Source organism: Ambystoma mexicanum, chromosome 3q (assembly GCF_040938575.1).
Source record: "Ambystoma mexicanum isolate Mex_15411 chromosome 3q, UKY_AmexF1_1, whole genome shotgun sequence".
Lineage (NCBI taxonomy): Eukaryota > Metazoa > Chordata > Amphibia > Caudata > Ambystomatidae > Ambystoma > Ambystoma mexicanum.
The window spans coordinates 296,586,528-296,598,628 of record NC_090926.1 but is presented as its reverse complement, the minus strand read 5'-3'; the positions used below and the strand labels follow the sequence as shown (position 1 = coordinate 296,598,628).

Below are 12,101 nucleotides of genomic sequence, written 5' to 3'. Positions count from 1 at the left end.
ACACCTCTTGCAAATACGCACTAAGAAGACTGTGGCTAAGGCCACTATTCTCCTAAATCAGAAGGACCGCGCATTCTATTTACACGTGTCAGAAGTGTGGCAAATCTGGAAGAATCAGGCTCTGACATGTTGCATCATGGAAGATTTCAAAACGAAGAACGTCCGTAATGTGTACTGTGCCTGTGTGATTGGTGTCACATTAACAGCCCACTTAAAAAAATTACGACTAAACTGCTGTTCACAATTCAATTGTAGGACATTAGCAAATCTATTCCTTCAAATAAATCTGAATCACGAGTTTTTTCGTTAAATAATATAGAAAGTATCACTGCTGCAGGCCCGGGATCTGTGGAATTCTGCTGTAGGCGCGTGTGGAATGTTGTTCCATGGTTATGGGTCAACATTCCACACGGACCGGTTGGTTGTTTTATGTTTTCCCAGCGGCGGCCTGCTCCTTTGGGGTCCAGAATAAACCGTTCTACACTTACCTGGTGTCCGAAAATTACTTCATTGGCGACGAGGAATCTGGACCCCTCACTCCCACGCGTGCAAGGCTGTTTCCTGTCATCCGGTTGATTTTGCAGGAGCAGTGACCGCAGAAAACGTAACTGTTCGCCCTGGGGGACCAACGCCGTCTTCTGTGACCAGCCTGTTGTGGCTGGCGGTGGCTCTGCTGGCACTGTGTAGCCCCATCTGGATGTGTCCAGCCTAGGAGCGTGACTGTTGTTACTGCACCCCTATTTTGATGGAGTGCAGCGTGCCCCGCTCTGCTGCTGCCTGTCTCTTGATCTGAAGCAGTCTCAGGTGGGGGACCGCTGTAATTCCGGTGCCTCTCTGCCCCGTTATGGCTGACTCTTCGCCCCTTGTGCGGTCGCGGCAGGAGGAAAGAGGCCATCCCTGCGAGGCCCCGGGGCTGCTCCCAGGAGGGGGCGGCTGTGCACGTTGGCTCCGCGACTGCTGATTGGAGGTAGCAGCTGTGTGTGTGTGCTCCGCGGCTACTCCCAACTGTGGGGAGCCGTGCGTGCCTGGACAGCGACGCAAATCCATTGAGCCTGCTTCGCCGTTGCAGCGTCCTGGAAGTTGTTGGGCTGTGCCAACAAGCAGTCTCCATTTTAGGATCACGTCCGGAGACGTGAAAGGCGTGGTCCTGGTTTGGGCTCAGCTGTGCACAATATGTTGGAGAGCCCAACAAGGTGCATGTGCCAGTGACTCCCGTTGCTGGCAGTACAGAGGAGGTCTCTGCCCAAAGGTACTGCAAGCACTGAGCGGGTGATTGATCTGCAAAATTTGTCACCGGCATTGAGGTCTCTGCCTAAAGGTACTGTGAGCGCTGTGTGGGTGGTTGGTCAGCAGCATTCATACCAGTGTCTGTGGCACGATATTCGTATGTTACAGTGCATACAGTGGGCACTCTCCTTTCCAAAGTACAGTGGGGATTGTTTCGTGTGGTGAGACACCCGGATTTGCTATCTCAAGGTTTGTTTCGTGTTGTGAGACACCTGGAATCCTGCTTGTAAAGGCATAAACCCTCTTTGGACAGTGCTTTGCTTCACATCTGTTGAGCTTGGTGCAGAGAACATGTGGCACACTGCAGCTAGACCCCCCCTGCATTTTTGCCAACCCCAGGTGAGCCGGTTGCCCCGTGGGACCAATGGATTGACTCCTTTGCAATATATTTGCGGGAGGCTGGAGGGGCAAAGTTTTCCGATGATGAGAAAGAAGCAGCACTGCTTAACTGCATAGGTACTGAAGGGCTGCGTGTCTTCCGTCATCTGCCTGGGGAGGAGGTGACTGTGCCTGGCAGTGGTGATGGAGAAAGAGTGGTGAGCGCGTATGAGACTGCTCTGATAAAATTGGAGGATTGTTTTGGTAAGAGAATAAATGTAGTTTTGGAGCGTTATAAATTCTTCTCGAGGGCACAAGGTCCAGGTGAGTCCTTAGATGCTTATGTAACAGCATTGCAGACTCTTATGGCCACGTGCAAGTTCTCAGGGATTCTGGATGAGTATATCAGGGATCAAATAATGATGAAAACAAGCAACCAGAAGATCAGGGAAAGACTTTGGATAGAAAATGATCCGCCATTGGAGAAGGTTGTGGAGATCGCCAGGGCCATTGAAGCTTCCAGAGCGAGCGTGCAGATAGTCACGGAACGAGAGGGTGCCAGAGATGCCGTTCAGGCTATTGTACCACGTGGAAGAGGAAGCGGTGGAGATAATAAAAAGAAACTCAATATCAGTGACAGTCAGGGTGTGGCTGGCCGAGTCACTTTACTGGCTATAAGGAGTGTCATGCAGTAAATGATGTGTGCAGAAAATGCAAATGTAAAGGACACTATGCCCGCATGTGCAAATTTAATGGTATGGTTGGAGTGGTATCGGATGGAGGTGTGTCTGATCAAGAGGTTGAGTCTGTGATTAAAGTAGAACAAGGTGTGATTCTACACGTGGGAGGAGTTTCACAGAAAGGTCTGTGGGTCTCTGTGATGGTGGATGGGCAATCCTTGGACATGTTGGTAGATTCAGACTCACCTTATACCATTGTGTCCCCAGAAACATACACAGAAAAACTGGGTAAGGAGATGTCGAACTTGTGTCCTTCAGATATCAATTCCAGTGCTTATGGACAAAATCCCATCTGTGTGTTAGGCTATGATCGATCTTGCATTGAATTTCGGGGTCGACAAACTGTGGGTGAGTTGTCTGTAGCGCTTAAGGGTACGAGTGTCTTGGGATGGGACGAACAAGCTGCTTTGGGCATGGAAATTCACCTGGGGAAGGAGGTGCCTGTGTTGAGCATTCACAAGGGTGAGGAGGTGAGGGAGCCTCTGACATCCGAGTCACTCGGAGTTGAGTTTCCTGAAGTGTTTTCTGATCAGTTGGGGAAACTCAAAGGATTTTCACATTGCATCATCCTAAAAAGGGGTGCAGTGCCTAAGGTACACAAGGTGAGGGGTATCCCTGTGTTAGCAAGGGATGGTCTCAGATTAGAACTGGATAAACTGATGGAGGCAGAGGTCATTGAACCTATTGAATCCTTGAAACAGTTGTTTCCTGTGGTGTTGGTCAAAAAAGGTGATGGCAACATTAGGATGTGTGTAGATTTCCGTGAGCTTAATTCAAGTATTTGGGTTGACTGTCATCCCTTGCCAAACATTAACGAATTGCTGCTCACACTAGGTGAAGCCAAATGTTTTTCTACGTTTGATTTATCTGCGGCATACCATCAAATTGATCTACATGTTGATTCTAGGCGCCTTACATCTTTTGTGACCCTATTTGGTGCGTATCGTTTTTGCCGCATGCCTTTCGGCTTGGCGTCGGCATCGGCTGTATTTCAGCATTTGATGCAAGAACTGTTTGGCGGGTTGCTGGGGTATGTTATTTCTAGGATGATATTTTGGTGTGGGATGCTAGTAGGGAGGAACATGACAGTAGGGTGTGTGGTGTGATGAAAATTTTGAAAGTGAGGGGTTTGAAGGTAAAATTGGCGAAATGTCATGTGGGGGTGGACAAAGTGACATATTTGGGCCATACCCTTAGTTCCCAAGGAATCAGTCCCAAAGTAGAACTTGTGCAAGTGTTGAAGGATACTCCAGTGACCACCAGTAAGGATCAGCTTAAGACATTTCTTGGGTTAGCTGAGTACTACGTGAAGTTTATTCCAAACTATTCTGACAAAACTGTGTCCATGAGAGCAATGTTAAAGAAAAATGTTAGGTTTGAATGGCCCGACAAGTGTGGTGAGGAGTTTGAGGCTGTGAAGAGTAGTGTGGATCTTGCCCCATGTTTAAGGTCGTTTGACCCTAAATCCAAAACAATTCTCACGGTGGACGCCAGCGAATTGGGATTAGGTGCAGTTTTGGAACAAATGTGTGAAGGAGAGTGCAAAACCGTTGTTTTTTTGCGTCTAGAACCTTGAGAGGGGCTGAGCAAAGGTATTCAGTGATTGAGCGTGAAGCTTTGGCGGTGACCTGGGCATCCAAACATTTTAGGACGTTTCTTTGGGGTATTCCATACGTGGTTAGGACCGACCACAAGCCCCTTGTGCATGTGTTCTCCACTAAGGGAGTTGGGGCAGTGTCTCCCAGGATAGCTAGATGGTCTGTGTATTTGCAGGAGTATAACTTCAACACAGAGAATGTGGCTGGTAGACGAAATGTTGTGGCGGATTGTCTATCACAGTTGCCGACGGCAGGATTGGTGAATTCACAGGGCAATGGTATGGAAGAGGAGGAGGAGTGCCAAGTTTCATGTGTCATCCCTGCCATTGATAAATCCATTTGGACCATAGAGAGCGAAAATGATGCTGAGCTGTGTTGGATCAAGGAGGGCCTTAGCAAGGGTTGGGAGGCAGTTAAGGATAGACAAGAGAGCAAAGGTTATTCCCAGGTTTTGGAAGAACTAGCCGTGGGTCCTTGGGGTGTATCGAGAGGACCTAAGTTGATCCCACCCGTCAGCTTGAGGGAGAAAATTGTTGCGTTGGCCCATGAGGGGCATTTGGGTCATTCTTTGACAAAAAGAAGACTTAGGGAGGAATACTGGTGGCCCGCCATGGACCGTGACGTGGAGTTGGTGGTGAAGGAGTGTCACGCCTGTGCCATGAGTGACAAAAGCAAGGTAGTTCGCCCTCAACCTACTCACCCTGTTGATATTACCAGGGAAGTGTGGTCTAAGTTGGCTTTAGACATCATGGGCCCTTTTGAATGTTTGGAACCGGAGTCCAGGTTCCTCTTGGTTTTGGTGGATTACATATCTAAATGGGTTGAGGTGGCTGCATTTGGCAGGGTAACTACGGATTGTGTGGTAGCCTTTCTTAAGAAGATATTTGATAGGGAAGGAATTCCTGCAAATTTGGTTTACGGACAACGGTGTGCAGTTTACCTCTAAAGTCATGAAGGAATTTTTGGTGCAGTATGGTATAGAACATAATTGCACCGCTTTATACAACCCAAGTGCCAACGGCATGGTGGAGAGAGTCAATGGTATGATTAAGAATGCCATTCAGTTAGCCTTGACAAGTGGGCTTGAGTGGCAAGGTGTGGTGTCAGAGTTTTTATCAGCTTATCGCAGAACCCCTTGTATTAGCACGGGGAGGACACCCTTCGAGTTGATGAGGGAAAGGAAACCTGGAACCACTTTGAGATCCATGGCGCTGGGGGGTGGTGGCCCGTGTGAATTGAATTTGGACAATGTTCAGCAGAGGATCCTGGAGTGTCAGGAAGCTGTGAGGTTATCTCAGAGGGATCGGAAGGAGTTACAAGTTGAGGATGGAGATCTTGTATATATAAACAATCCCAGATTTGTCCAGAAAGGTGGTAGTGTGTTTTTTCCTGCTAAGAAAGTTGTCAAGAGTGGTAAAGGTTATGTGCGGTTGGAGGATGGTTCAGCATGGAGGAAGAGGAGGGTGGTGTTGGTTAATGGTTCCAGAACCAATTCTGTGACTGTAGGGGACAGTGATAGTATGGATGGTGATGGATGTGATTTGTTTGATTATGTACCTGGAGAGAGGCGTTCTAGTGCTCCAGGGTGTGTCATAGGAAGTCAGTTTTCAGATCCTGGGGTGGATGAAGAGGGTATGAGCAGGTCTGTGGATGATACTGTGTCGAGAGGAGGAGTGGTAGAGTTTGGGAGGCCTTTGAGAAGGTGTGGACCTCCTATTAGACTCAGAGACTTTGTGCGTTAACGTACATCATCTTTTATTGTCACATCAAAGGAATACAGGTTAATGATGTTCCTATGTATATGTAATTTTGTGTTCATAACTGTGTTCATCTTGAACTTTCTTGTGCTTTCTTGGTGATGTTATTTTGTTGTTTATATATTTCATTTCTTCCAGACTTCAATTATATTGTATGTTATTGCATGATAAGGGAAGGAGATATGTTGTATTCTGCGGTAGGCGCGTGTGGAATGTTGTTCCATGTTTATGGGTCAACATTCCACACAGGCCGGTTGGTTGTTTTATGTTTTCCCAGCGGCGGCCTGCTCCTTTGGGGTCCAGAATAAACCGTTCTACACTTACCTGGTATCCGTACCTTATTTCAGGATCCCCTTGGGCCAGGCCGCCTCCGTGACGCGGCTCTTTTGTTTTGCGGCCCTTCCGCCTCCTCCTCTGCACACGCAGTCACTGACGCATTCTGGCCAGCACCACAAGCCTTTCAGAGGCCCGCACACCAGGCACGCAGCACACCAGTAGCAGTGAGCACACTGCAAGGTCCAGATCACCAGACAGGCAGACAGCTGCTGGGGACACCCAGCCCGTAGCAACCTCGTCACTGGGGGCACCCGGTGGAGGCTGCGACACAAGGCCGTGGTCACACGGCAAACAAGCCCAAAAGAACACGCAGACACGAGTTGCCACTTCCTGGGACTCTGCTGCAGTACCTGGATATTACCAAATTAGTATAAGTAAGGTATACGTACAGGGATAGTATTTTGAACATAGTACCTCCACCAATGACTTGTAAAGTGCTCCGTTGCTTCCCGGAGCCAGCACTGCGCTCCGTAAATTCCCAAATAATAATAGACCCACTCTCGGCAAGTCTCTTTAGTCATTTTTCTCTCGCTTCTGACCCACAATTCATCTCCTCTGTATGGTCTCTTTCACTACAAATCTGTTCAGTAATTTCTCTCTCCTCTGTCTCATAATTCTTCCCCTTCACGCTGTCCGTTTCTCACCTTCCCGCTATCACTCGCTTCCAGGGTCATCTCGTTCTCTGGCCTATTACCGTGTCCTCTGTTTCCCCGATTGTGCTTCTCACTCACCTCTCCAGGCTGGTACCGGTCTCACTCTCTTGCCAAACCATCTCTTCCTTTCTCACTAAGCACCACACAGTTCTCCCCTGATTCACAGTCTCTTTTAGGCCCTGGTGGTACCTCTTGCCTTACTTAGAAAGATGGTGCCCTTGTACTGTACCTTCTAATGTTTCCTCTTGTTTCACCTTCTCTCTCTTCCCAGATGTTACTTCCTGCCCCTCTTCCTCCAGATTCACAGTCTCATTTAGGCCCTGGTGGTACCTCTTGCCTTACTTAGAAAGATGGTGCCCTTGTACTGTACCTTCTAATGTTTCCTCTTGTTTCACCTTCTCTCTCTTCCCAGATGTTACTTCCTGCCCCTCTTCCTCCAGTGGTACCCATCTACTTCATGTGTCCAGTACACCCTGCTATACTTTCTACCTCCCTTTCAACAGGATACATCTCTTCTCACTCATCCACACCTCTATGAACTCACTATAGACCAGGGCCTGCTCCTTCCATCACTCTGTCTTGGTATTTCTCTCAACTTGGAGGCCATCCTTGGTCCAGGACCTACACTGCTGCTCCCAGGTCTTCTTGTCTGCTGCCAAGTGTCAGCACTTGGGGTCTCACAGGACTTACTCTAAGCTGTTCCCAGGACTGACACTCTTTAGTTGGGCTGGATGGAATGTAAAGGTTTGTTGCCCCTAGTCTCGGGTGTGCTTTTGGGCAACAGACTGCATCTATGTTATAGTGATTATGCTGTTTCCTTAGTCATGTGGGTCATGTGTTCATGGTCATACGGTCTCTCAGGGAACTGGCGTCAGGCAATATAAGGCCCATCAGCCATTTTGAATTCTTCATAGAGTTGGGCAGTGTATGGTCTCTCACTCTCCTCTCGAGCCTACGTGCTTAGTTCTGTGTTCTTGCATGAGCTGAGGATGTGTTTTCCTCTTACTGAAACCCTCTGGTAAATCTAAGGAGCAAGGGGATACACTGCATCTATTTGACGGATGATTGTATCAGTGAACTTGCAATATTCTACCCCCTGTGACTCCTGTTGGAGCGGGAGAAGACGGTGTAGTACATTTAGGTTTTGCATTAGGGAGAACACTGACACAGTGTATTAGCTGAAATCTACACCCAGGCCGGGTCCCACTAACTGGTAATTTTGCTTCCCCTGGCATTGCTGTTGGAGGAAACAAAGTAACAAAGACAAAGGGCCTCATTCCGAGTATGGAGGTAGTCATGGCGCTATTTGCGCCTTGACTACCTCCCATACCGGTTCCGGGTCCGACCTGGTTCAATGGGGACTTACCGGTCCATTCCGACCCTGGAGGGACCAGTAAAACCCCATTGAAAAATCCATTCCCCATTCCCATTTGTGCCCCCATAGGGCTCAATGGGAATGGGGAAGTAGCTAATAACGGTACCGCAATTTGCGGTGCCGTTATTAGCTCTCTGGTCCATTAGCGGCTCCCGCTAAGGGCGCCTGGTAAAACCAGGTGCCCATTGCGGGACCCGCTAAGGGACCTCGTAGTAGGGCGCAAAGGGATTACCGGCACCAATGTCCTTAACGGTGCCCGGTATCCCTTTGCGCCCTACTCAGAATGAGGCACAAAGTTTTGCTTGATACATGGTTTCCTTGCCGCTCATGTAACGCAAAACAAGTATCTTTTCTGCATCCTTCTTGTTGGTATGGCTATTAGGAGCTTGCAGCTCCTTCAAACTTACGAGCTTCTTTGTAAAAGGTACCTCCTCACACATGTACCTTTGGGGTTCCCTAATGGGAACACCTGGAATCCCAAAGTGAAACGCACCTGCCTTCAGAAGGGCTTCCTCTCCACGGTCATTATGCCCAGAGATGGAGAACAAGCTTATAACAAATACCTTAAGCAGGTGAAATATTCTACTTTACTTATTTAATAACATATTTTAATACCATTGAATGTAGGTGTCAGGAGCTTGACAAGGTAATGGTCAGTAATACCCCCTTTGATGTATGGCTGTGGTTCAATTTTCCAAGCTGACTGAACCCCACTTATTAATTTGTATCCAGTTTTTGTGGCCAAGAAAGAATTGCCTAAGGCCACTTTTCCTTGAAAAAGATCATATCTGAAAAAAGCAAAGTCTATGAATTAGGGCTTCACATCTTAGCTCACAGAAATTCACGAAACGAGCGCTATTTATCTGCTATAAGGTGATCAGCCACAGCAAAAATGTATTAAAGCAAAAATTACCACAGGAGTAGGACCTAAAAGAACAGGACATGTTCTAATGCATTTTTCAACTAAATCAAAACAATACCTTTTAGGAATAGAAATGGTTATTGGAAGTGCTCCTAAAAACGAGAACTGGACTGGAATAAGTAATAGTAATAATAATATGTGCAAATGAAATCCAGAACTTCGGGATCATAAAAATAAAACCTGCGCCCAGACACTCACCACTCCTACCACTATGCTCACTCGCTACATCAGCACACAGTAGAGCGCAGCTACTCCCCTCGATCAATTTCGGCCAAGCTGCTCACATACAAACAATTCTTCATGAACACCTCACCACCCTGCTAGAACGCAGCTATACCTCATGAAAAATCGGCTTAGCTGCACACATAAGCGTCCTACACAGGCCTAATGCAGCCAGAACCCAGTCTCGGAGTCCAACCTCGAGACTGCATACATTCTACTGATCTGAATACCACCCCACGTAATGCTAGGATGCAGCTACCATCAAGCAATCGCATCAGCTGCACACAGAATGAGTGCACTCAAGCACCCTATGATACCCTACTCTCTCGACTGACCTGGACTTCGGTCCCCAAGGGCGTTCAACCCACAAGCAATTTGAGGTCATACCAATGATATATTGAGCGCTATATAAATGCCAAATAACATAACATAACATAACATAACATAACATAACATAACAATAATACCTAGGAATAGGATACTAGTAAACCTTGGACACCACACCCTTGAATCCTCGTTTGCAGAGATTAACTTCCTCCAGAGCATATTATGAGTATTGGTGGTGCGGTATAAAAGGGGCAATAACGTAATGTCTGCCACTTTTATTGCACTGCCAATCTCAATGTGGAGGAGCTACCTCCAGCTGTATTTCCTCCAAATTAGTATAAAAAACGGAAGGAATTACCCTGCCAGAATTACCACTCACAGTAATTCCTCCAAAATCCCTAGGGAGTCCTCTGGGGACCAACACTGCCATCCTTCCACTCGCTATCGGGACGATTTTGCCTGATTACAAGTGGCAGTAGGATTAAATTAGTTTTGTGGTAATTGCTGCTAAACTCATAACGAGGTCCCATGTGTTTGCCAACGCTGCTGCAGTATGGCTCGATCAGGATGAGGTGATTGTAATTGAGACGTATAGCGAATTCAAAGACCATTATAAAAGATCCAATGCAGGTTCAGAATAACATACCCACTGCATCTGCAGCTGTCAGGTCAGAACTGTACTCTATCACTTCAATGTCGTAGCCGCCACTTCCTTCAGCTTGGATCAAAAAGAGATGAGAGAGAGCGGAAATCATGCCAGTGCAGAATGCTGGTGTTTGAGAACAGCGCACAGTCCAGAATATGTCAATTATTGGGGACATTTTACCATTCATTACCTATTCATCTTTGGTGCATCGTACACATATGACTTGAGAAGAACATGTGATAATAAACTGAGTGGGAAACAGCTTGTTTTTCACTCAAACCATATACATTTATTAACGTGAATTAATTGATTGGTGAAGCATACCTCACACAGACATCCTCAGGTTGCAAAGGTTGAATTACAGGACTATCTAAATGCGATGGTCACCGCTGCCCCGAGTGAGAAACAGTGGAGGCGGCTGAGAGACCATCTGGGCTGTGGATCAGGAAATCAAACAGATGCTTCACTGCGCTGCTTTCCCCAGTGATTTAACCTCCATTAGCACACATAACCATACATGTGTGTGTGTGTCAAATGTGTAATGCCCCCTGAGCTTTGGAACTCCTGAGAAGCAATATGCAGTGCTCCCCCAGAACTGTAAGATTCCACCACAATCTGCAAAGGCTCCTATTGCTGGAGAGCTACTGTTACAGGTAAGTAATGTTTTCTCTATCGAAGGATCCTCCCCAGTTTTCTATGCTTTTGTGAAGTCTACTGTTATATAGATGCAGTTGTACATGTGTTAATATGTTCAAGAGCGTTGTTGTGATTCAGTTATGTATATATTTAAATATGTGCAACAGAGTTGTTTTCATCCAAGTATCTGTTTATCTTTATCTGACACCTGTGTGTGCATGCGCTGTGCTTGCCTGGGGCTGCTCACATGTGTATCCTCAAATGAATGTTCCTTTGCTCTATGTTCTAATCTGTGTGTTTCTAATAGAGCTCTGTCAGCCCCCCTCAGACTGCTGAGAGGGGTGTGCAGGAAGGAGGGCCTCTAAGAAGATGTCAACTAATAAAGGACCCTTATCTGACAACGTGTGGTGTCTACAAGTGGAGTACATACCTCACATCTACTAAGCAGCTACGGAGACGTGGCACGCGGCTTTCCAGTATTTCTCGCTGTATATGGATGCCTGCCCCACTGGTGCATCCCACCTGGCATTTGGATAAAACGTGTCACCTCCCTTCAGTGGGTTGTATGTTCCACGTTCAGACCACCCTGACTTGCTTCCACGGGAACGACTGGACAGGCAGGATGTGATTTGAGGGCTGATGAAAAGGGTCTAGGCTGAGATGATGGCTCGCCTGTGGCAGTGTTTCAAGGTAGTAATGGTTACAGAAAGTACACACATCTGAGCAACCGTACATTCCCTACAAGTACCGTCAAAGCCAATCTAGGTCATGCAGAATGGGGTATAACGCAATCAGGCAATGGCCCGTCTGCTTTTGTAGCATCATTTAATACATTTTAATACATGCAATTGAAGAGAGGGTCCCGAGGATGCCCCTCCTCACCCCCAGATTCATGTCGAGACGAAGAGCCAGAAATACTCGCAGCCACCCATCTTATTTTGGACGAATACCGAGTGCACCCATGCTTGACAAGTACACTAAAAGGTATCCTCTCAGGCAGCCATACAGTTCGAATACAATGCAAATCTTCACAGGTATAGGAGAAGAACCGGAGATCGTGGATGCAGACACCTATATGGACAGCCTCAACTAAGCAACAAGAAACCACAGTGCTGACGTCAATAGTGACATCACGAGATAGCAGCGTTAGACATGAAGCACACTCGCAGTCCTGTACTGCATCACGCAGACACACTTGTATACACGAAGAACATGCATGCGCAGTTCTATAGCTAGAGGCCAGATACATATACATACTGTCAATACTTTCAATATTTTTTAATT

General features: G+C 47.1%; 1 protein-coding gene across 13 annotated transcripts in view; it reads right to left on the bottom strand.

The window, feature by feature from the left end:
- The window catches only part of LOC138582484 (uncharacterized), a 451,229-nt gene that overhangs the window by 203,537 nt on the left and 235,591 nt on the right, over nucleotides 1–12,101 (bottom strand). For all 13 annotated transcript variants that reach the window (XM_069653811.1, XM_069653815.1, XM_069653819.1 and 10 more), the window contains one exon: nucleotides 10,182–10,253. In XM_069653811.1, the coding sequence (XP_069509912.1) occupies nucleotides 10,182–10,253 (72 nt within the window). The remainder of the gene's footprint in view (nucleotides 1–10,181; nucleotides 10,254–12,101) is intronic.